The sequence below is a fragment of the Grammomys surdaster genome, unplaced genomic scaffold, assembly GCF_004785775.1.
Source record: "Grammomys surdaster isolate TR1022 unplaced genomic scaffold, NIH_TR_1.0 189, whole genome shotgun sequence".
Taxonomy (NCBI): domain Eukaryota; kingdom Metazoa; phylum Chordata; class Mammalia; order Rodentia; family Muridae; genus Grammomys; species Grammomys surdaster.
Window position 1 is genome coordinate 181,981 of NW_021604634.1, and position 23,633 is coordinate 205,613.

Genomic DNA, 23,633 nt, shown 5'->3' on the forward strand with positions numbered 1-23,633 from the left:
AATGTACAGAAGGAAAGGCTGTGTCTTCCCACAATGCTGGAATGTACTGACTTACAACAGATCCACAGCCATGTTGGTGTTGTTCAGTCTTCACCAATCACTCGTCATTTCCTACTGCTTATTGGCAAACACAGGTTTCTTCACTCCAATAATTTACTTAATATTAACTCTTCAATCGCACATTATATCACACACATGTATGCGTGTGTGTGTGTGTAGGTTAACGAAGGCTACAAAAGTTTTGAAGAAGTTCCAAAGTTCAACCAGGCCTACTGCAGACAGAAGTGGATAGCTAGTGCACATAGGGAGAGTCACTGAAAGTGTTTATAAAATATAAGAAACCCAGTTATAGATCTGCTGGAATTTCAGAGCTGAGCTGCAGGGTCTCAGATATGACCATTAGAGCTGATCTGAAGGTTAGAGCTGAGCCACAGAGACATTGGACTGTAGAAGTCACAGAATAATAGAGGCAAAGTACAAGGCTGGTGTCCAGACAGTCGCGCAGGAGGATGGAGGATCACAGTTGGAGTGGGTCCCATCAAGCAAAGACATTCAAGCTGCTCTGATAGCATATGACACAGGCATTCAAAGTTTTTTGCCTTTTGACACCTTGATGAATGGGTCTTCCAGTGACATGCTGGGTAGGAACTGTAGCCATTGTTATCATGGCTACAGATGTCCTTTTTGTTATGGGGTTCAATTCAGGTGTGTTGCACACGAGTTCTTGGGCCTGGTTTTTCCAAGACTGTTTTAATATGCCTCTGTGCCTATATGTTACCCATTTACTTTGATAACTTTGCATCTGATCTCTTTTTTAGTTATAGAAATGTTATTAGTCTTTGCTTTATAGTTGGTGCCAGATAGTTTTTGGTGTCTTTGTGCACAAATAAGATTCAAAGTCTATCCTGCCTTTCTTTATTTGCACTCAAATGGCATCATCTGGGGCAAACCATGGCCTTAATCACTGTTAATTACACAAGATGGAGTAGTTTAGATGAAACCACTACCCCACACAGTACGAGGAGCCTAACAAGTTGAGGACATTTGGGTCTTGGCTGTGTTTGAAGCACTTGCTAACAATGCCGGGCCAGGGATTAAACTTGGGCATCCTTCCACAGAGGTGCTGAGCCTCCAAGAAAGCTAGACAGACTTGAGAAAGCAGCTAACCATGACAATATACAGAGAGGAGAGGATATCAAGAAAACAAGGTTCTCTAAATCAACATGAGCAAAGCTCATATAAATTCACAGAGACTGAGGCAGCATGCAGAGGGCCTGCATGGGTCTGCTCTGCACCAGGTCCTCTGCGCATATATATATATATGTATATGTATATGTATATGTATATGTATATGTATATGTATATGTATGTATGTATGTATACGTATACGTGTGTGTGTGTGTGTGTTATGGCTTCCAGGTTAGTGTTTTTATGGGATTACACACTCAGTAGAGTGTGTGAACAAGTGAGTCTCTGATTCCTTGTACCTTCTTCTCTTGGGATCTTTTCCTTCTGCTCATTTTTCTAATGAGAGACAGAAAGAAGAAGGGAGTAGATTCTGATGGGAGAGGGGTAGGGCGAAACTAGGAAGAATAGAGAGAGAGGAAACTGAAATCAGGATACGGACTTAGAGAAAAGGATTTTTTTTTTTCAAGACAGGGTTTCTCTGTGTAGCTGTCCTGGAACTCACTCTGTAGACCAGGCTGCATGTTTGTGTAAGGGGGTCAGATTTTGGAACTACAGACAGCCACCATGTGGGTGCTGGGAATTGAACCCGGGTCCTCTGGAACTGCTGAGCCAACTCTCTAGCCCCAGAACTTGGGTCTTCATCAGGAGCCACAAATGCTTTCCATTTTGGAGTCCTCTCTCCAGCCACTGCTTTTTAATTTCTAATTTTTGTCAGGAGGTGGATAGTGGTGATGGTTGTACAATGCTTATACTTAATACTAGTAAATGACTAAAGCGGCAAACTTACACACACACACATACACACATACACACATGTACACACACATATATAGTAAAGGAAATCATTCCTACTTCTAATTGCTTAAGAAGATGGTTCAGGAATACTGCAACAATGGTCTTGTAAGGAAAAAAATGTGTTCAACTACCAACTGTGGAACATTATGGGGGAAGAGAGATGGATCTGTGAAAGAGAAATTAGGAGGATGATGGCTGAAGCCAAGGACGTCTGACCTCTGGGTTAAGGTACAGGACCAAAAACTTGATTATATCCCAGAGTGTCTGGTGACGCTGAAAGATATATATATATATATATATGTTTTTTGGTTTTTTCAATACAGGGTTTCTCTGTGTAGCCTTGGCTGTCCTGGAATTCACTCTGTAGACCAGGCTGGCCTTGAACTCAGAAATCCGCCTGCCTCTGCCTCCCAAGTGCTGGGATTAAAGGCGTGCGCCACCACCGCCCGGCGCTGAAAGATATTTTACAGAAGAACGCATAAATAAGCCTATGGAAAAGATCAGTAGCATGGTTGAAGTTTGGTCAAAGACTTGTCATTTCTCAGCACGATAAAAAAAATTATAAATATAGAGGTAAACCACCACCCCACTACACTAGGCGAGTTACGAGATAGGGATGCTTGGGTCTCGACCATGCTTTGGAGCACTTTCTAACGAGGTCGGGCCCGAGGTTAGACTCGGGCCTCCCTCGGCAGAGGTACCTAGCCGCCAAGAAGGCAATCAGGAAGCACTCAGGAACCGCTCGTTCTACGCAGGCCCAGCTCGCTTGGCGGCGACCAGGAGACCAAGAGGCCGACCGGGTCCTCCCTGCGCATGCGCGTGACGCGGCGTGCGCATGCGCAGCGGCGCTGAAAAGCGTCAGCGCGTGACGGCGCGGGAGGCGCTGGTGTTGGGTGGAGGACCCAGTGGTCGGTCCGCGTGGGCTTACACGAGGTTAGAGGTCGTCTGGTGTGGCCCTGTGGGGCAGGGGGTGCCGGGGTATGGCCCCTGCGGAGTGGAGATTCGGGGGTGTGGTTCCGGTGCGAGTCGAGGCCCTATATGGGCCTCGGGCCCGGGACGGGCAGTGGAGGTTTGGGGTGCGGTGGCCTGCGGGTTTGCAGTGGGGCCCTAGGCAGAGTCTGGGGTGCAGGCCGGGTTCTTGGGGTCCGGATGGGGTCGCGTCCTCAGCTCTTTCTACCCACAGGTAGCTCGCGGCGTCCGGCCGCGCAGGCGCGCTCAAGATGTCGTACATGCTTCCGCATCTGCACAATGGCTGGCAGGTAGACCAGGCCATCCTTTCGGAGGAGGACCGCGTGGTCGTCATTCGCTTCGGACACGACTGGGACCCCACTTGCATGAAGATGGACGAGGTTCTGTACAGCATCGCCGAAAAGGTAACGCATGTGCAGTGTTCGTCCTGCTGGGCCCTGCAGCGCGGTTTGGACTCGAGATTCGAGCCTGAATGCTGATATTCATGCAGACCAATGACCCACAGAGAGACAGAATTCATGTACTCGTAGGTTTGTGCCAGAAATGGTTAGTTTCTTAAAATTTAAAGAAGTTTATGATCTTCCTCCTAAAATAAGTGATTCATTGTGATGATAAATTTTTGGTTTTGTTTTTACGGAAGGGAATTGTCCTGAGATAGGTCTTGTATATAATCAGACGGACCTTGAACTCACTGCCTCAGTCGCTTTAGAATTCTGGGATTACAGGGCATCACTGTGGACCGTGTTTTTAAAAGAATTGACTAGGGCCAGATGCAGTGGCATATGCGTTTAATCCTAGCACTCTAGAAGCTGAGGCAGACTGATCTTTTTGAGTTCCAGGCCAGTCAGGACTATATAAGACCCACTCTCCAAAACAAAACAAAAACTGTTATATTATCGTGTGTGTGTGTGTGTGTGTGTGTGTGTGTGTGTGTGTGTATGTGTAGTGAACAGAATGATTTTGCAAGCTTTGTTGAGTGTGTTGGAGCTTACTTGAGTAGCTTAGTTTAGTAGTTTTGGCCTTTTCTTGATACTTAACGAATTTATTGTACATATGAAGCAGAACTTTTAGGTTAATACCATGGTAAACTTTTTAGCGCCCCCCCCCCCTTTTAGGGGAGAGGGAAAAGGATTCATGGTGTAGCCCAGAGGGACCTTCAACAAATACAAAAAGTGTTAGGAGAAAGTAGAGTTGTGTTTGGGTAGAACTGGTGTTCTTAGTTTTCCATTTTTATAAGCTGGGTGGCAGTACTTATTTCCAGACACTAGAAGTGTAATTGTCAGGTATTGTTACATGATTAGGAGGTGAATTCTCGTTCTTCGAAAATTCCTCTTCAGTTTTAGGATGACTTAGTTGTTTTTTTTTATGATTGTAACAGTAGGGCAAATGGAAAAGACTAATATTCAATGCTACTATTCCATAACTTGAATATTCTTTTCTTTCTTATTTATTTGAGACAGGACCTCCCTACATAGCCCTGGAACTTGTGTAGACATATGTTTACATGTCTTTAGACCTCGAAGACAAATCTACTTGCCTCTGCCTCCACCTTCCAGTGCTGGTTTTAAAGGCGTTTGCCACCATGCCTAGCCTGAAAGTTTGTGTTAAAGAAGAGTTAGCAATGATAGAAATGCTGTAACTATTTTCCCTCTCACCGATGCTAACGAATGTTGGCTTACAGTAGTTCTTGTCTTTGAAATGACTTCTGCCACAGGATTGTCACTGTATTTACTCGAGCTGTAAGTGAGACCAGGGTCTTGGGCATTCTAGTCAGGTGCTCTGCCACTGAACCACAGTCACCATGCCAAAGAAATTCTCTATAGTAAGACACAGGGGTGTGTGTGTGCAGGAAAAGCAACATTATTCGGCTTTCTGTTGATTGGTTGGTTGCTTTCTGCTTTCATGTTTAGGAGAGAACAGTGGAGGACAATTCTGGCATCCAGTTATTGCAAGTGTCATTGGGAGTGCTTCTGAAGTGAGTCTCAGGAACACTGTTGGTCTGGGCTGAGGCCCAGAAATCCTTATTAAAGAGGCCTCCAGGGAATTCAGGAGTTCCTCGGTGGAGATTAGCTTCTGAGTAGAAGTGTTTCTCAGCCCTGCCCTAGTCCTCTTGGACTCCAGGACAGTGAAGATCTGAAGGTGTCACTGGGGGCTAAAGAGGGCAGCACTTCTCTCTCATGCAGGCTGTCCTGCCAGTCAGGCTAGAGGTACAAATGAGGTGATTGGGTCCCTCAGACGAAGGCAAACACAGATTTACTGAAGCGTTACTATAAGCAACTCACTGTTGAGTCTGCTTTAGTTGGGGACAGCTGTCCTTTAACTGTTTTGACCTGAAGGTGGTTTGAGCAGCGTCAGGTAGGGTTTCCTGTCAGGATGCCCTTGGCATTTCCCAGCTAAACAGAATTTAAGATTTTCCTGTGCTTGTTGTCTCACTGTGCTACTCAGGTGAAAACAGCACCTGCCACCCTACTTAATAGACATACACTCTATTTGGTGTTGGGTTCGTTAGTCCCCTTTGACAATATTTCTTTTAGTCTTAGTTGCATTTTCTTTTGTCCAAAAATGTGATTGCATTCTTAATGAGCTTCCCCTTTCCCCCTTAATAACTCTGTAGCACTACCATGCTAGCCAGGTGTCCTATGCCCATCCTCCTCAGTCGCTTGCTCTTCACCTCGTTATTCACTGGAGGCAGGGTCTTTCCTTAACACTAGAGCTTGCCAATAAGCCTAGTCTTGCCAGCCAGCTTGCTCTAGGGACCCCTGTTTTCCATCTTCTAGGACTAGAATTAAGGTAGGCCATCATGTCTTCTTGGTATTTATGTGGGTTTCTGGGGGTCTGAACTTGGGTCCTGCAAGTTCTTTAGCCACGGAGCAATCTTTTTCATATCCTTAATAAACTTTTAATACTATGTTTCAGTGTAGTTATTAAAAATGTAAGTTTGAAATACATGAAAATCACCATTGTTTACTTTCTTAGTATAATGGCAAAATATACATTCATAATTTTTGAAACTCCAGGGAGCATTCAACATAAATTTTGAAATTTAAGATTTTAGTATAAAGAACAGTATAACTATTTAAAAATCTCCCTCCGCAGAAATGGAAGATAGTGGGAGATCTTCCTCATCTTGTATGAGTCCTGTTTGGATATCCCAGCTGTTTTAAAGTGAGTAAAAGATGTGTGTGTTCAGGCTGGACTTAAGTCCCTGTTCTTCTAAAATATGTTGCTTTAGCCAGCGTGCTGCTTCCTCTTGCAGTGCGCATTTCCAGTGATGCTGGAGTTACTGAGTTCAATACGTAAGGAAGAAAGGAGGTAGGGAACACACATACTTAGATCTAGGGCTTACTGAGTAAGTTCTCTGTAAAATGATGTCATGCATGCAGTTTTGAAGAAAGATTATTTCATGTACCTGTGATCTCTTTACCCATGGAGTAGGAATATACTTTTTCAACAAAGTGCTTTTAGAGATCAGTATTCCCTTAATACTATGACATGCAAACATGGTTAGACAGTTTTTGTAGACTAAAAAGCCCCAATAAATGGCATTTAATGTCTTCAGGGATATATTGAAATGTGACGATATGTTCTGAAAGAAACATTGTGGCTGCTGAGACGGCTCACCAGATGGAGGCACTGCCACAGACTCCACATCAAAGTCAAGAAAAACCAATTCGCTCATTTGTTCTCTGATTCTCTGACCTATACACACACTGTGCGTACAAATACATGACAGTTTTAGAAAACTACCCAAGACAAATAATGTTTTATAGGGCTTTTAAAGAATAATAGGGAGCCTGTCTTGTACAAGACAGTAAGATGTCTTGTTTGAAAAGCATGTTCCCCTTGCTTTCTAAAGTTCTATAGCTGTGGGAAATAAATCAACTGGGCATAAGCAAAGCAGTGTGTTTCCATTTTGTTTTAGATTTCCAAAATGCTTTTTGGAGGAAAAAAAGTAGTGGGCATCCACTTGAATGTCAGCTTTATATAAAACAGGTGGAAATTTTAGTGGCGTGTACATTGATAAATGGATGACGGTAACAGGAGGAACTGCTGCTGATCTGTATCTTCTTACCTTCGTGGACGCAGGAGCCAGAGTCTAGGCAGCCCCTTTTTGAGATGCTTTGCACACACAGCTGGTACAGATAGAATCCAAGAAGGCTCAGAAGTTAGCAGGGGGCCAGGGAGGTCTGATGCTGCTCTAGTACCTTCTCTAAGTCCCGCACTGTGTGTATCCCCATCCTCACCAGGATTGTAGTCTTTGCCGAGACTACAAGGTCTTGTTGGATAAGAGCATCTCAAAGCATGAGTACAAAGTTAAGGTTATGTAGTTACATTAAGGCTGTTTATCCAGGACTATCTGATAATCCATACTCTTCAGAGATACATTTGTATTGACAGTGCTGTGTTTCTTGAGTTTTGAAATACACCTTTGTGTCAATTCCTCGAGGCAAACGGTGCTGGTGTCGCTTGTGCTCTGTGGCATCCTCTCTGATTCTGCGGAGTCTGACAGGCCTATCTGCCGCCAATATGAACATCCGCCGGGCTCGGCCAGATGACCTTATGAACATGCAGCACTGCAACCTGCTCTGTCTGCCTGAGAACTACCAGATGAAGTACTATTTTTATCATGGCCTCTCTTGGCCCCAGCTCTCCTACATTGCTGAGGATGAGGATGGGAAGATTGTGGGTTATGTCCTGGCCAAAATGGAAGAGGATCCTGATGATGTCCCTCATGGACATATCACCTCGCTGGCTGTGAAACGCTCCCACCGGCGCCTTGGCCTGGCCCAGAAGCTGATGGACCAGGCCTCCCGGGCCATGATTGAGAACTTCAGTGCTAAGTATGTATCCCTGCATGTCAGGAAGAGCAACCGAGCAGCTTTGCACCTTTATTCCAACACCTTGAACTTCCAGGTTAGTGAGGTCGAGCCCAAGTACTATGCAGATGGAGAAGATGCATATGCTATGAAGCGAGATCTCTCGCAGATGGCGGATGAGCTGAGACGGCAGCTGGTGCTGAAGAAAGGCAGATACGTGGTTCTGGGTTCCAAGGAGAATCAGGGTAGTACACTTCCTGGTTCTGAAGAGGCCGAGCAGCAGGAGAACCTGGCTGGAGGTGACAGTGGCAGTGACAGCAAAGACGGTACTGATGTCCAAGACAGCTTGCAGACCTTTGGGTCCACCTCCTAGAGCCTGCCTGAGCACTACAGGTCCTTGTATTTTAGCCACATTGTTCTTGGGAACCTTGGTCTGCAGTCCCTGCTTTGAGCTCATCTCCTGGTGACCTGAATGGCTCTCCTTTCAAAGCTTAGCAGCAACCTTCTGCATGACCTACCTGTGTGATCCTGGAGCCACACCTGGACACAGAACCTGCTGTGCAGGAGTCAAGGAAGCCTGAGGACTGCCGTGCAGCACCTTTCTTGGCTTCTTCATGCTGCCATCAGATTCTGTTCAGTACTGTTCTAATTGTGTGTATCCTGCAGGTTTCCACCTGGAGTGCCAAACAGGAAGTGGGGACAACTCAAGAAGATCCCCCAGCTTTCAGCCTTTGCCATTATTTATCTGGTTTTTTTTTTTTTTTTTTTTTTTTTTTTCTTGGAGTAGGCAGAATCATCAAGTTAGTCCTCATGCTGTCTGCCCCTGTTGGGTGAAGTTACCTCCTTTTGCTTTCTGTGGCCTGCCTGGCCCTGCCCTGCCCTGCCCTGCCCTGCCCTGCCCTGCCCTGCCCTCTTTTTGAAGAAGAATGTTCCCTTTCCCTTGGGCGAAGGTGATGTTGGACTAATACCAAAGCAGAATTTGTAGATCTAATGAAAGGACAAGCGGAAATTAAATTGCAATCTCTAACCTGAAAAAATAAAAATACAGAAAGGAGTCTACTTGTGGTAATTCATTGGTCAGTCCTTACCTAGTGCTTTGGTTTAGTCTCAAGAGCACCTCTACGGAGGTAACATGTTCTACTTTATGGGGCATCGGGTTGAGCTGAAGAGTTATAAAACAGCCAAGGTTTTCATTTTTAAGAAGACATGATTCCTCTTACCAGTTTCTATATGCAGGGGACTGGAGAGTCTAATTGGTTGTAAATAATTAAAATAATCCCCATTCTGACCTTTCATGAGATTGGTAGTTAATTCTGTAGAAGGCAGGTTAGTCTTTCCTTTATTAATAATTTAATTTTAACTTTGTTGTAATGCATATGAAATGAGCATTTCTGCTTTATGACACTTAAGATGTTGACAGGCCGTTAAAAATGGGCAGATTAAGCTAGTGGTGGGGCACCCCTTTGATCCCAGCTCTCTGGAGCTAGAGGCAGGCAGATCTTGAGGTCCAAGCTAGTCTGATCTACGCAGCAAGTCCTGGGCCTGCTGGGACAACCAGGTAAGATCTTGTCTTAGCCAAACTCTTGCCAGGACACTGGGTCTTTGGTTTGTGATGTTTCCACCTTAGCCCCTCACCTCAGCGCCCTCTAGGAAGATCAACAGGTCCGAGCTGTCCTGCACATGACCTTTCATCCACAGAACAGAAGGCTGCTAGACACTTCCCACCTAATTGTCTCTTCCTGTCTTGTCTTCCAGGGACGACTACTCCCCTGTTTGCCCAGGAGTCAGGCAGAGCTTTTTAGTCTTGTCTGACTTCAGTTTTCAGGGACCGTAACACAGGTGCCTCCTTATTGATTGGGCTTTGGTGTCTGAGATTCCATTGTGGGCCCCGAAGCATTGGCTGTGTCACTAGTAGGTCTCTGAGCCTACATTTCCTGTTGTGCAGTGACTACTAGCCCTCATGCTTTCCCCTGTAAAGGGCTTCTACACTAACACTGAAGTCCCAGCATCACTGTGCTTGGGGCTGGTTGGAAGCAGATGGTGGCCATGACGTGGTCTTCCCCAGCCCAGCCTCAAGTTCATCCCAATCAGTACCTAAAAGCCACAGTCAGGTGCCTACCAAGACTGGCCTGTGTTTAGGGCCTTGTAAATAGGCTTCAAGAAGACATTCCTGATTCTGCTTTCTCATGGAGAAGCTAGCTAATGGGATTTGACTGGTGTCTTTTGACTGTCTTGTCTTGTTTTGAGACAGGGTTCTTTTGCATGACCTACCCCTGGAACTTTGTAGACCAGGCTGGCCTCCATCTTCCTGCCTCTGGCTCCCAGTCCTGGGATCGAAGTTGATGCCACTGCCCAACTATATCTGTCTTTATAGATGGAGCTCTCTTTACTGAATGGCTCCCACCCTCCACCTCAGACAGAACAGTGTCTTCATGACTCAGGAATTCTTACCCAGAGGCATCTGGGGCAGACCTGGGTGCAGTTTCAGTTCTGCTGTTTCCCCTGGGGCTTTGAACTTTAAATTCTTGATATGTGAAACACTGACAGTCTCAGACTATTAAAAGAATTAGAATTCATGATCAAGAAGTTCCTTGTATGTGGTAGGTTCTTAGACACTTTGAGTCAGTCTGCCCTGGAATGTTTATGTAAGTCCTTATAGTATTTGTGTTTGACTTGGAGTCTGTCTAATGATGATGGGTCAGATTAAGCTTGGAGACAGGAGACACATTTGTGTCTTCAAGGACGTTGGTGTTTATTGAGGTGCTCTCCCTGGTATTAAAATGGTTGTGCAGTTGGTACATAACTGTATGATCCTGGACAAGTTGAACAGAAAATGGAACACAGCCTCTGCTCCTAATCAGATGAATCCATGGCCTCAACTTCTGTAGTGAGCTAGTTTCTTTTTAAAAAATACCAGAATGGGATGTGTTTACTAAGGAAGCCAGATCCTGGTAACTTGGCTGATGATTTCAGCATGGATACGATGGGAAAGCAGAGTTTCAGAAATACCTGTCAGTGAACTGAGATCCAAGAAAGATGTGCCTGACACGAGAGGGAGCAGTGTTAATGGTTTCTAGAGTGAATATAAACAAAGCACACATCCCTCGTGCCCATGATGTGCAGATGGTAATGCACACATCCTTCATGCACCGCGACGTACACGACATGTGGACAGTGAGCACAGACATGCAGTGTACCGTGTACCACAGCTAAGAGCTTACTAAAGCTGAAGACAGGTGCAGTCCTTGTTAGTATAAACTCACTTTATGATTGAATTTCCTTGCTGACTTTTGGAATATTACCAGCAATAGAGTGCAGCCAATGCCTGTTACACTGGTCATCAGAGCACTCTCGAGCTCACCTTTGTGCTGTCCCATTGGAAGCAGATCCCAGGTGACAGGTTACTCACCATGAACTCAGTTACTAAACTGGATTTCTGGGTTGGGTTTGTTGTTTTTGAGGTTCAATCCAGGGCATTGCATATGCTAGGCAAGTGCTCCACTGGCCTACATATAAGGTAAGAGGGTTTTTTTGTTTTGTTTTGTTTTTTGTTTTTGTTTTTCAGATAGCTTGGTGGGGGAACACTGGGGATTGAACCTAGGACTTTGCACACTCTCACAAAGTACTATGCCCAGCTCAGCTGGTAGGTTTTAAGAATGTTAGCCATTAAGAAGTAAAGGAAATGGGTGTAATGGCGGATGCCTGCTATTTCATAACTTGGGGGCCTGGAACAAGAGGACCACAAGTTCAGGGTGTGACTGGGCTATAACATGAGTTCAAGGCCAGTCAGGGAAATTTAATGAGACCCTATTTTAAAATATAAGAAGCCAGAGATTAAGTTCTTTGGTAATCTGCTTACCTAGTAGGCATGAGGCCCTGGATTCAATCCAGTGCTGAAAAGGGAAAAAAAATCACTGAGGTATTAAAAGCCCGGTACGGTCTGTCCACACCTGTCATTCCAAATCCCAGTGCTCAGAAGCAGAAGGATCACAACTTCAAGATCCCCTTGGACTACTGAACAGATAAGAGGTCGTCCTGGGCTATATGTATAAGATACTATCTCAGGTAAACCCAAAACAAACAGGCTATGTGTGTGTGTGAGACACTGTGTGTATGTGTACACAGGCACCATAGTTTATTCCCTTTGTCATGTAGCCTTGAAGTTGTCAGGCTTGATGGCAAGAGCCCTTAGTGTTGTGCAGTCTTTAGTCTTCAGCTAAGGAAAGTGATACCAAGTCAACAGTATTGACACCTCAGGGATACTAAAATTACTTAGGAAAGAACATGGGGTCAGGCTTGGAGATATGTTCTTGTATGATCTGTGCCACCTAGTGACTTACTGTCTCTGAGGGCAACCTGCTAAGGTTCTCTTTAATATAAATTGAGGTAATATGTCAAGGAATAAGGAGGGTGAGTGTATACCAAGACGGTAAAAGTATTTGCCACATAAGCCTGATAACCTGAATTCAGTCCTTGGAACATCTCCATGGTGAAAGGAGAAAACTCCTAAAGTTGCCCTCTGTCCTTGTGCATGCTGGGCATACCCCTGCACCTACACACATACTCATGGTAATACATGTACTCTTTCTTAAAGGAAGAATGGAAAGTGGGAAATAGATTGGATGGTTTGTTGGTTGGTTGCTCCTGGTGCTTGCAAGCTATTGCTGGTGTCTTCAGCTTGTATACACATTTCCGGTTTCCATGTTTCCCAGTGGCTGTCATGTGGTCTTGTCCCTATAAATGGAGAGCAGTTGTGGATTTGGGACTCACCTCCTAGCCCTAACCTCATGTGGACCCAGGCTGACTTCATCTGTAGTGACCTTCCTAGAGTTGCTTCTCAGTTGGGGTTAGGAGTTAAGACTCTTGGGGCATATGACATGTCTAAGTCATGCCTTTATACAGTGCACAGAGCATTTTTAAGGGACACACCACACTCTGTCTAAGGCTGTTTAAAGGTTTATCCTTAGGAAGTATATACATAAAGTCAGTGTGCATAGTGGAATTATTGATGCTTTTAGGAACTCAGCAAGGAAACAAGCAAAGAGTGCTCCAACATGGCGTAGCCATCTGATGAATAACAGGCAGCTAAAGAGCAGTCTTTGATGGACAGGAATGCTTATAATGGAAGCAGAACACAGTATGATCATTTTTTGTTAACGTGTTTTAAAATATAGCTAGGAAAAGATAGGGGGAATTAAGCAAAAATATTAACAGCAATGGGATTTAGGGTGCTTTTAGTCTTTTAAAAATTTTTTCTAAACTGATAAATTTGGACTTGAAAATTACAGAAAATTCTAATAAATTGTAGAAAGTTTAGCATGCGGAATAATAACTATTAGCATTTGCAAGCATAGAAACAAGTAATTGAGCCGGGCGGTGGTGGCGTATGCCTTTAATCGCAGCACTTGGGAGGCAGAGGCAGGCGGATTTCTGAGTTCAAGGCCAGCCTGGTCTACAGAGTGAGTTCCAGGACAGCCAGGGCTACACAGAGAAACCCTGTCTCAAAAAACAAAAACAAAAAAACAAAACAAACAAAAAAAAGAAACAAGTAATTGGGGGAAGGTGGATGGTTGAGTTTGATATGGAATGAGTAATTGTCAAACCAGAAACTTATACAAAACTTACAAAAATGGCTCATGATAGGTGAGTGGGAGGGCTATGGGCATTTCCTGTAGGACTTTATTAACTTGGTGCCTGAGACAAGTTTAGTTCTTAAGTGACTTGGAAATGTCAGAGAGAGTTGTAAGTAGCATGGGTCAGAACCATGGTAGGACCATGTGGCTTCCCTTTGTCAGCTCTGTGGGACAAATATTTAGTAACTGGTTTGAAAAAAATGCCCAGTTCCACAGTCTTGTTTTTGCTTTAATTTACTTTTATAAAATGAAAGCCGATTTGACCTCTTATTTCAGTCTTTCAAATCTCTTTCCAGGTTAAGAATTTTGCAGTTATTTATCTTGTGGATATCACAGAAGTGCCTGACTTCAACAAGATGTACGAGCTGTATGACCCGTGCACTGTCATGTTCTTCTTCAGGTCTGTGTCCAAAGCTGCTGCCTAAGTGGAGCGCTGTGGGTTTGGGAGCTCGATGGGACAGATGCCCTTGTTAGGAGGAAGTCAGTTGTGCAGTTTTACCACAAGGCAATCAGTGTGAATCTTTTAAATAGTTGTAAAGAACCAATTCCAGTTTAACATTCACTCAAGAGCAAAGAATTCTTGCAACTGTCCAGAAACTAGTGTGAAGTATAATTAAATGAAAGACATTTCTTCTGGCATTTAAGATGCCTCCAAATAAAATCTGCTGATGAACAAACCTTTTAAAATACAGCTTCCCTTGCTAGATATTATCACTGACTTTATGTGGTGTCCTTTGGAAAACTCCAGGAAGAAAAGCTGAACTTAGCTGCTTTGCTGTGTACACGTCAAGGTTATTTCATCAGCTCCATCATTTCAATGGAGATTTGGAAAGACATTTCCATGTGAAACTGGCTCTGCTCATCAAAAGTTTTCCCTACCATAGAACTCCAAAAGTAGAGTCCAAATTGATAAGCAGGGTTGTGTGTTTGATCTTATACACAGACTTACCAGTGTAAATTGGCTCTCATTTGTGAACTCACAGCTCTGGGGCTAAGATAAGCAGGGTCTCTCAGGATGAGTAGTTGTCTGGAGTTCCATTCGGGTATCTGAGGCTTTTCTTCTTGCTTTAAGGCTCCTCTGCCTGAGTAAGGCAGCATCCATTGTGTGTCACAGTGAGCCCATTTTACATAATCCTCTGACTTCTAGTTCTCCCTCTTAGAGGGATTGGACAGAAACAGGGACCTCTTCCCCTCTCCACCCCCTCCACCCTTACACCTGTACACACACACACCTCCAGGGCCAGACAAACTTTAATAAGGCTTGGTGTTACCCTCCTAGTGTGCTTCCTCTGGGAAGCGATCTAACCAAGTCCCCCTTCATGACTGATGTTTGTAGCTGAACAGTTGACCTGCCTCTTTCAGCCACAGTGGGGGGTGGGGGTGAGGGAGACATTCTCTTCTCTCCACAGTCCTCTCTGTCCTTCACAGTTTGAGGGTATGAGTTAAACAGGAGCTATCTGGCACTGGGTGAGTCCTGATGAGCCGTAGGAAATGATGTCCTCATTTCAGAAGCCTCCTAGAGGTTGGGAGGGCCACTCACCCTTGGGAGACACACCTACCTTATCTCCTATGTCTGAGTGCTCTGGCCTATGATCCTTGCAGGCCTTCTGCATCATTATCTGGAGAAGCTGGGAATTTAATCTTCTCACTAACGGTCTTGTGCCCAGTCATCTCTGCTCCTTTTACTGACAATGAGAAAGCAGGCAGCACTTCCTTGTTTGGACATCTCTTCTGCTAAAAAACAAGCTCATCGCTAGCAAGTTCTGCTTTCCATACAATTGTAGGGCACAGTAGTTCTCAATGTGCAGCCAAAGTCCCCGTTCCCCTTTGTGGGAATCAAGGCCCTCACTTCACGTGGGACAGAGGGGCCATCTTAGAGATACAGTGATGTGTGTGGAAGGAGGTTGCAGGGAGCAGTGTTGGTATGTACAGGTTTTACTCTTAGGACTAGGACAGAGGAAGAGAAACCAGGCTCCTTTTTACAAACACCTTTGCAGAGATACAACTGACTGAAGCCTGTCTGAATCACACAGGGCTCCCAGGTGTATAAAGGCCTAGCCATGCCCAGTGTCCTCACAAAGACAATAAGCCATGGAGCCCAGCAGGGCTGCTCTGCATGTGGGTGGGAGGAGATGTGGGTGTCCACCTCGTTCCTGGGCTGAGGATGTGGAATGCTGCCCTGGGAGGGAATGTGTGACAGAGACGTCATGTCAGACTGACCTTCTCACTGCTCTCAGAACCAGTGGAGCGTGGTCATGGCTATCCGGGAAGCCAGTGTGTGATCCGTAGGAGTGAGAAGTCAGACTGATAGGAACACAGCTTTAGAAACTTGGGAAGATAAATGCAAGTGCAGCAGGGGTTAACATCTTTATTCAGAAAGTGCAAATACAGGTTCCTAGGTGGGGAAAAGGCCTATCCTTTGAAGGACAAGTGACTAAGGGTTGTTTGCTTCTCAGTCACAGCATGCCAGAGTGGGCAAAGCCATCATTCTCAATTCACGGTTACAAAGCCTTTAGTAAATCTGTACCAAGCAAAGCATGAGAAGGTTGCACATGCTTTTTCAGGAAGATTAGAGCACTTCCCAGGAAAACTGCTTGTCTTTCCAAATGGTACAACTGTTTTTGGCCTTTACAGTCCTAGGTATGAATGCACAATTGCAGGGCACAGTGGTGCTTGCCCTCAGTCCAGCACTCAGGAGACAGAGGCAATGGGATCTCTGAGTTTGAGGCCAGCCCTATCTATATAGTGAATTCCAGGACAATCAGAGCTATGTAGAGAGACCCCGTCTCAAAAAAACTAAATTGTGTGTGTGTGTGTGTGTGTGTGTGTGTGTGAGAGAGAGAGAGAGAGAGAGAGAGAGAGAGAGAGAGAGAGAGAGAGAATGTACAGAAAATACAGAAGAATACAGAAAGAGTGTGTGGCTGCTGCGTTGTATTCTAGAAAATGATATTTAGTGTTTGTCTTTATTTTGTCTTGAACTGTGATCTCTTTGGATGGCAGTGCCCTTAAATGACATTACAAGTGCTTGGAGCAGTAGGGAGAACAAGTGTGCTTGGTGTTCTCTCTGTAAGCATGCTTCTCTCTTCTCTTTCAGAAACAAACATATCATGATTGATTTGGGCACTGGCAACAACAACAAGATCAACTGGGCCATGGAAGACAAGCAAGAAATGGTTGACATCATAGAGACTGTGTACCGTGGTGCCCGCAAAGGCCGAGGTCTGGTGGTGTCTCCCAAGGACTATTCTACCAAGTACAGATACTGAGCACTGCCCTCAGGCTGTGCAAAGGACACTGGGAGCCTCTTCCATGTAGAAATACTCAGCTCTCATGGCCTCTGGAAAGGGCCTGTAGCAGATTATTGCTGTGGAGCTGGAGGATCCTTGAGATGAGGGTTACAGGGCCTTAACTACCTGAAACAAATAAACATGGTGAAGGAACAGTAGGAATCTGCGCTATGCTTTACTGACTGTAAATGTCTCCACTCTCGGGGTGAAGTCAGGGTTTGTCCCTGAGGCTGTGAGTTTTGCATCTTCAAGTAGTGTCTAAAGCTGTCAAGCACACTACCCCAGACGGTAGTTCAGGTGTGAGCCTCAGGTGGCTGTGGGCCATCTGCAGAAGCCCCTTGGCTTACAGGTTATTGGTAGTCCTTGGTGAACCTTGGATTGAGGACACGTTATCCTAGTCTTTGCTGTTTCCTTTATGAGTTGTGTGTATCATGTGTATGTCAATCTCAAAATATCCCCTACTTATAAGAACACCAGTCACATTGCCTGAGGGGCCCACCTCACTTCCGTACCTCATCTTAACCGATTACATATGATAATCACTCCAAATAAGGTCATGGTCTGAGATTCTGGGCTTAAAACATCAACATATTAATTTGGGACGACATAACCCATAAGAGGATCCAGTCTTCATCTTACTCAGCATATAAAATAGCACTGTAATCCAGGTGTGATGCACTCCTGCTTCTGGCGGAGGCCAGTCTGCTGAGCTCAAAACACTATAAAAATAGCAATTGTCTGGAGCTTCCCGAAGCGAGTAGCCCTCCACCGTTCCTCAGACTGTCCGTTCCTCAGACTGTGCCTGTGTCATGCTTCCTAAGGAGGCTGGGTCCTCATTCCACCCAGTACAAGTCTCCTTATCTACGCCAGTTTCCTCGTTTCTTCTCTTCTAGCAATGTGGAGGGACCTAGGTCTACCCTCTCATCTCTCTGAACACAAACTCAGGAAAGAAAGGTCAGCATACGAGGAGCTGACACTGGACGAGCTCCTCACTGACTCAGGCACGTACCTCTGCCTCATCTGTCTCCATAGTATGCAGTGGTGGCCACTTGCTGGGCACCTGGTAGGTTGTTCATAAGCTGACCCATTATGAAAACTCGGGAGTGAAGCAGATGTCTTACCTACAGATAAGTGTACTTGTCAAATGAGCCCAAACGTGAGTCTGGGCTTAGGATGCAGCCAGGTGATGCAGATCTGCAATAATTTTCCCATTAAAAAAGTAGTATAGCCGAGCATGGTGGCACATGCCTTTAACACTAGCACTTGGGAGGCAGAAGTAGGCAGATCTCTGGTTTCGAGGCCAGTCTGGTCATCTGGTTTATATACTGAGACCCTGTCAAGGGGGAAAAAAAGTTTAGCTTTCCTCACTGGCCATGGATGGCCCCATATGAAGTTGTTCTTGATTCTCTACATAAAGGGAAACTCCCTCCATGTCTGGTGCCCTCAAGAATGTCCTTAAATTCAATGTGACAGGAAAACCACTTGTACAACTCTGCTCTCCACACATAGATGTGGAGCTCTTGCACACATGTGCTCTTGCACATCTACTGAAGGAAAAGTAATGGTGTGTGTAGGACCATGAAAGGACAGCATGGTTTCTGGTCAAACACCGGCTAGAAATCGCCAGAGACCCCAGATGATCCTAAGGGACGGCACACATTTTGCCACGCTCCCAGACTCCAGGCTCCTGACACGAGGCTGAAGACCTCTGTAGAGTGGGGTCCTCCAGACATGTAGGACAACACCCCCACAGGCCCCTCCACAGATAGACGCAGTGACTACAGGCCACAGAGCCTCAGATCTCCATATTAATGAGATACCTAAAGGCCAGAGGGGCATAGCCAATTAAACATTCCCTCCCAGACCCTCCTCCTTGCAAAAAGTATTTAACCTCAGGCCCACCCTGAAAATACTGGGATATAATTTCATCCATTTTCTGCCATAACAATAAATTTCTTAAGACCATAGCCTATTTCTCCTCTTTGGGACCTGCCGTGGGCAACAATGGAGAAGGTTTTCAAGTACCGAGCCACCTTCTAATCTCCCACTGATGACTTCTCTACATTCTCAGCCACTGAGGCCCAGCAACCCAAGCAAGCAAGCCGAGCCAGCCATCACCCAGCCAAGCAAGTTGCCACAACAAAGACTCTCATCCCTCCCTGTCTCCTTTTCGGCCGCGGGCCACCAGCCTGTATGTCTCCACTTTGGTCTCAATCTTTCAGCAGCACCTGAGAACCAACTGGTTCCCGGCCACCTTTTGGCCTGGGGACCCCCCAACCCAAGAGCTCTGGCTCCATGCTGGACCTCAGACTGTGCTCTTCCACCCTGAATGGAGTCTGCAGCTTCGCATAGCCCAACATCCACCTGTTGCCAGTGTGGAGTGAACACAGTCAGCTTCCCACGCTCTGCCTCTCTGAGCTGTGGCTTTAGCACCTTGGGGGGCATATGTGGAACCCACAATTCAACACAACAGGACTCACATGCACACTACAACCCAACAGGTGTGTACATCACAAATGTGAGAGGACCTGAGTGTCTTAGGGTTTCATTGCTGTGAAGAGACACCGTGACCAAGGCAACTCTTATAAAAGATAACATGTACTTGGGGCTGGCTTACAATTTCAGAGGTTCAGTCCATTATCAGCATAGCAGGGAGCATGGCAGCATACTGAAAAACATGGTGCTAGAGAAGGAGCTGAGAGTTCCACATCTAGATCAAAAGTCAACCAAGACCGGATTCTCCTCTGCAGGCATCCAGGAGGAAGGTCTCATCTGCACTGGGCGGACAGAGCCTGAGCATAGGAGCCTCAAAGTCCACCCCCACAGTGACAGTCTTCCTCTAACAAGGCCACACTTCCTAACTGTGCCACTTCCCATGGGCCAAGCATATTCAAGCCACCACACGGGGAAAGCTGCTGCTAGCTGGTAGAGCTGAGTCAGCTTTAAATCGCTGCTGGTATCAGTGTGGCCTGTGCTGAGGCCTGTGCTGTGCCAGCAGCTTCACTCCTGGGACCTTCACTAACTGGAACCAAGGAGCCTTTCCAGGAACCACTTCTGGTGGTGATGGGTATCAGGGCTGACCGCAAGCCTATTCCCTGAGGCGTTTCCTGTCAACCTACCATTGCTCTGTGTAACAGATTCTCCTCTGTACTAGACAGTGCTATCTTCATGCAGCAAATAAGCTCCCTCGATGGATCTGATGACTATGGGCCCATGAGCAATGTGGGAGGCCATGCCTGATGTCTACAGAGATCCTGAAGACAGACAAGGAAGAAGCAGCTGCCACTGAGAAGCTGTGACCAAGGAGGAATTTCAGGATGAATGGATTGTGTCAGTGCCTAAGTTTGCTGCTGCTCAGGAAGGGGTTGCAGACTGGTTTGAGTGTTCAGGTGCCCTTCCTGCCTGTCTGGCAGAGCCTTACTGAAGACTGGAGTGTCAGCCGCTGAGGGCTGGACTGTAGCTCCCACTGGTCAGCCACTGAATGGAATCCAACAGCTACCAAGCAGTCACAGAAAGGTCAGCAACATTGCAGTGCTAGGGAGTAGAGCAGTGGCTCTCAACCTTCCTAATGCTGTGACCCTTTAATACAGTTCTTCAAGATGTGGTGACCCCCAATCATAAAATTATTTCATTACTACTTCATAACTAATTTTGCTACTTTTATGAATCATAAGTATCTGTTTTCCAGTGGTCTTAGATGACACCTATGAAAGGTTTGTTTGACAGGGTCATGACCCAGAGGTTGAGAAACATCAGATTAGAGCATCATTAAAAAAATATCAGGTAATCAATATACATCTTTCCAGGCTGGCCATTACTGGGGTCCCCAGGGCAGGACAGTCAAGAATCTAGAGAGAGAAGTTGGTTTACTTCTAGAAACGAAATTACCATAGTTAACCATAGCTGTTCTCCAGACATTTCAAAGTGGAAAGAAGGTGAATGGGGACCAGTTTCTAACTAACCATAAATTACATGAAGCATGGTATAAAATTGGGCATGGTGGCATATATGTGATCATAGCCTTCGAGACATGGAGGCAGGAGGAACTGGAGGCCAAGGGTTATAAAGAGCTAGGTTTAGAAAAAAAATTCTGAGCACCTGGCATATAATAGACATTGAGTATATTCCTAACATTCTTTCAAAGAAGGGAAAATGGCCAAAAAACATTAGAAATACTCAACACCGCCGTGCAGGAGGGAGGTGGGATGAGCCACAGTTCGATTCCACCTGTCCTCCACTGGGGTGATGGCTTTCGTAAGATCGGGTAATAATAAGGGTTGGTGAATATGGGGAGGAATTGGAGTCGTCATAAACTGCTGGTGATACTATCTCAGAAAGTTGAATATGGTATATTATATTATATTATATTATATTATATTATATTATATTATAGCTGTCACTCCAAGGTATAGACCCAAGAAAACAGAGGGAATATCCACCCAGCACCATTATCCACAGCAGTGAAAATGCGGAAGCCCAAGTGTCCATCACTGGGTGAACAGATGAAATGTGCAGACAGACAAGTCCCGTTGGACAGAAAGGGAGTTAGTGGTTGCATAGGACCTGAGGATGAGGTAGGAGTGGCTATGGAGCTGCAGGGTTTCTTTGAGATGATGAACATGTTCTAAAATCAACTATGTTGTTTGCACAACAAATATCAGGTCATATCATTGTTTACTGTGTGGGGGTGAATGGTATGAAGTTAGAATTATGCGTTATTGATAATAGTTTTTCAGATGTTAGGAGAGAAGAAGGGTGGTAAACGGTGTCTGTTCTACATTCCTTGTAGAATACCTCCCGCTCTTGGCCTGCTTGACTCTCATAACAGGGTGAACAGACTAAACAGTGGAAATGTGTTTTCTCAGTTCTGGAAGAACAAGTTTGAAGTTCTGAGACAGTTGAGCTTCAGGATACTGGCTTGCAGAGGACAGTCTTTTCACTGTGTCCTCGTGGGTTTTCCTTACTGTGCACTCAGAGAAAGAGCCAACTTCTGTCTCTTATGAGGACACCAGACCTACTGGCTCAGGGGGCTGCCCTTGTGACCTCATTTACTCTTAATTACTTCCCTAGAGACCTTCTTTCCAAACACAGCTGCCCTGGGGTCCGTGTATAAACACACCAACTGGGGTATGTAAACATTCAGACCATCACAGATACAGAAGTTATGTTCAGTTGGCTCACTTAGTGACCAACCCTGACTTCCCTGGTGCTCCGGGGTTGTACAACAGTTGACTTGATCACAGCTGTGGTTCTCTCTGCACCTGGAGATTCATTTCCAAGCTTTCCAGGATGCTCTTTAGGCAAAGTCCAGGAATTACTCAAGATAAAGAAGAATAAGCTTTTGAGTAAACCCAAAGGGGTCAGAAAGAGGATGCGATCAAGTTTGCAGAGATATACAAAGTAGCCAGTGTATACAAGGAGAGAGGCAGCCTATTGCAGCATCATTCAGAACCCACACCAGGCACAGACAGAAAATAGACAGTCCAGTGACTGTTGCATAGCACTGAGTTGTTGGTCTAGAGGCCCACGTACCAACTGGTAAGCCCAGTACAGCAAACAGCAAGATGCAGAAGGCAGTAGGCTGCCTGTGCAGCCTTAGAGCATCCAAGACAAAGACCTGACACATGGACACATTGTGTTCATGCTGTCCATTTTGGAGCCCTGAGGGTGGCCACCCTTAATTGCTCTGGACCCACAGAGAAGGCATGGCAGATACAACACTGCACAAGGTACAGCCTAAGGTTAAAGTATGGGGGAATCCCATAGTGGTGGGGTGGGAAATCCCATCTCTAAATTAAATTTTCAACTGATTAAAAACATAAAAATTGCATTTTATTTTATTTTATTTTTTTGCTTTGTTTTGGAGACAGAGACTAACCCTGTAGCCTTGGCTCTGGCTGGCTTAGAACTCACTAAGTAGACCAGGTCACTCAAACTCACAGAGACCTGCCTACCTCTGTCTCCCAAGTGCTAGGATTAAAGGCAACCCTCACAGGCCCTTAATTTTAAGTTAAACTCAAAGACAGGGTTCAGAAAGTAAACTGGATGAACACGCAGAGGCTCATGGAAGACCAATGAGACCTCATTTCCAAGACATTGGGTATATAAACTCAGTCTGTAAGGGGTTCGTTTGTTCATTTTTGTTTGCTCTTGGTTTTGAAACAGGTATCTGTTATAGTGCCAAGGCTGGCCTCAAACTCATGATCTCCTTACCTCTGCTTCCCTGTCACAGAGTTTCCAGGCATGCGCCACTCACTGCCTGGTTTTTGTGATTCTGCTGAGTCTCAGGTCTGTCTGACTCACTTCAAATATCCACTGTGACTCTGCTAAAATTACAGTTATGACTAAAATGCTTTGAAATTTAGCACCCAGTCAAATATCACTGTCATTATCTCAAACCACCAAGACCATCAAACTTGAGCGATCCAATTTAAGGTACACATTTTAAGATCAAAAGATGCCCACCATCACTGGGAACATTGGTTGGTACTTCCTTTCTTAGGTGTGTTTGGTGGAACGCTGTGGATTTAGTGAGACTTCTGGCTTGCTGAAGGTTGTTGGGTAATTTCACACAATGACGTTATTAATAATGTCTTGAAATCAAGTAATGATCACAATGTCCAAGAACTAGTAAACCTTTACCTGCCTAGATGATTATTGCCATATACTGGAATATTAGGCAGCCACTTTGGGGACAATGTGTGAAATTTTCACAAGGGACAATGTTATGGTAGGTAAAGAGAATAGGCTGTTAAATTATAGGGAACAAGACCGAATATATTAAACTCCATAGGGCAAGTGTCATTGGAGCCAATTAGGGGTAGAAGTGGGGAAGTTTTAATTTTAATTTTATGTTATGTAGGAATACCTTCTTATAAACAAGATACCCTTTAGATGACAACAGCTATTTTACATTGGTTTGAGTAACTATTTGAAAGGCTGAG

General features: G+C 45.2%; 2 protein-coding genes across 4 annotated transcripts; both read left to right on the forward strand.

Annotated features, from left to right (window-relative positions):
* Positions 1 to 2,834: 2,834 nt before the first annotated feature.
* Positions 2,835 to 16,851, forward strand: Txnl4a (thioredoxin like 4A). Of its 3 annotated transcripts, none has more exons than XM_028768944.1 (4): positions 2,835 to 2,916; positions 3,167 to 3,356; positions 13,699 to 13,802; positions 16,497 to 16,851. In XM_028768944.1, the coding sequence occupies exons 2-4, from the start codon at positions 3,204 to 3,206 to the stop codon at positions 16,666 to 16,668; spliced, it is 429 nt and encodes a 142-aa protein (XP_028624777.1). In that variant the 5' UTR covers positions 2,835 to 2,916; positions 3,167 to 3,203; the 3' UTR covers positions 16,669 to 16,851. The 3 variants fall into 3 exon arrangements, with proteins under 3 accessions (XP_028624777.1, XP_028624779.1, XP_028624778.1); XM_028768946.1 differs by lacking the exon at positions 16,497 to 16,851 and adding an exon at positions 6,049 to 6,117 and having other exon boundaries at positions 2,842 to 2,916; XM_028768945.1 differs by lacking the exons at positions 13,699 to 13,802; positions 16,497 to 16,851 and adding exons at positions 6,049 to 6,117; positions 7,400 to 7,448 and having other exon boundaries at positions 2,842 to 2,916.
* LOC114622519 (N-alpha-acetyltransferase 11-like) lies at positions 7,451 to 8,828 on the forward strand. The gene has a single exon (XM_028768943.1). The coding sequence runs from the start codon at positions 7,480 to 7,482 to the stop codon at positions 8,140 to 8,142; it is 663 nt and encodes a 220-aa protein (XP_028624776.1). The 5' UTR covers positions 7,451 to 7,479; the 3' UTR covers positions 8,143 to 8,828.
* Positions 16,852 to 23,633: the final 6,782 nt, after the last annotated feature.

Excerpts from the sequence above, each read along its gene's own strand:
- Txnl4a (XM_028768944.1), top strand. The coding sequence starts at position 3,204 with ATGTCGTACATGCTTCCGCATCTGCACAATGGCTGGCAGGTAGACCAG. Across the intron at positions 3,357-13,698 it reads TGTACAGCATCGCCGAAAAG|GTTAAGAATTTTGCAGTTAT; the intron begins GTAACGCATGTG and ends ATCTCTTTCCAG. Across the intron at positions 13,803-16,496 it reads ACTGTCATGTTCTTCTTCAG|AAACAAACATATCATGATTG; the intron begins GTCTGTGTCCAA and ends CTTCTCTTTCAG.
- LOC114622519 (XM_028768943.1), top strand. The coding sequence starts at position 7,480 with ATGAACATCCGCCGGGCTCGGCCAGATGACCTTATGAACATGCAGCAC.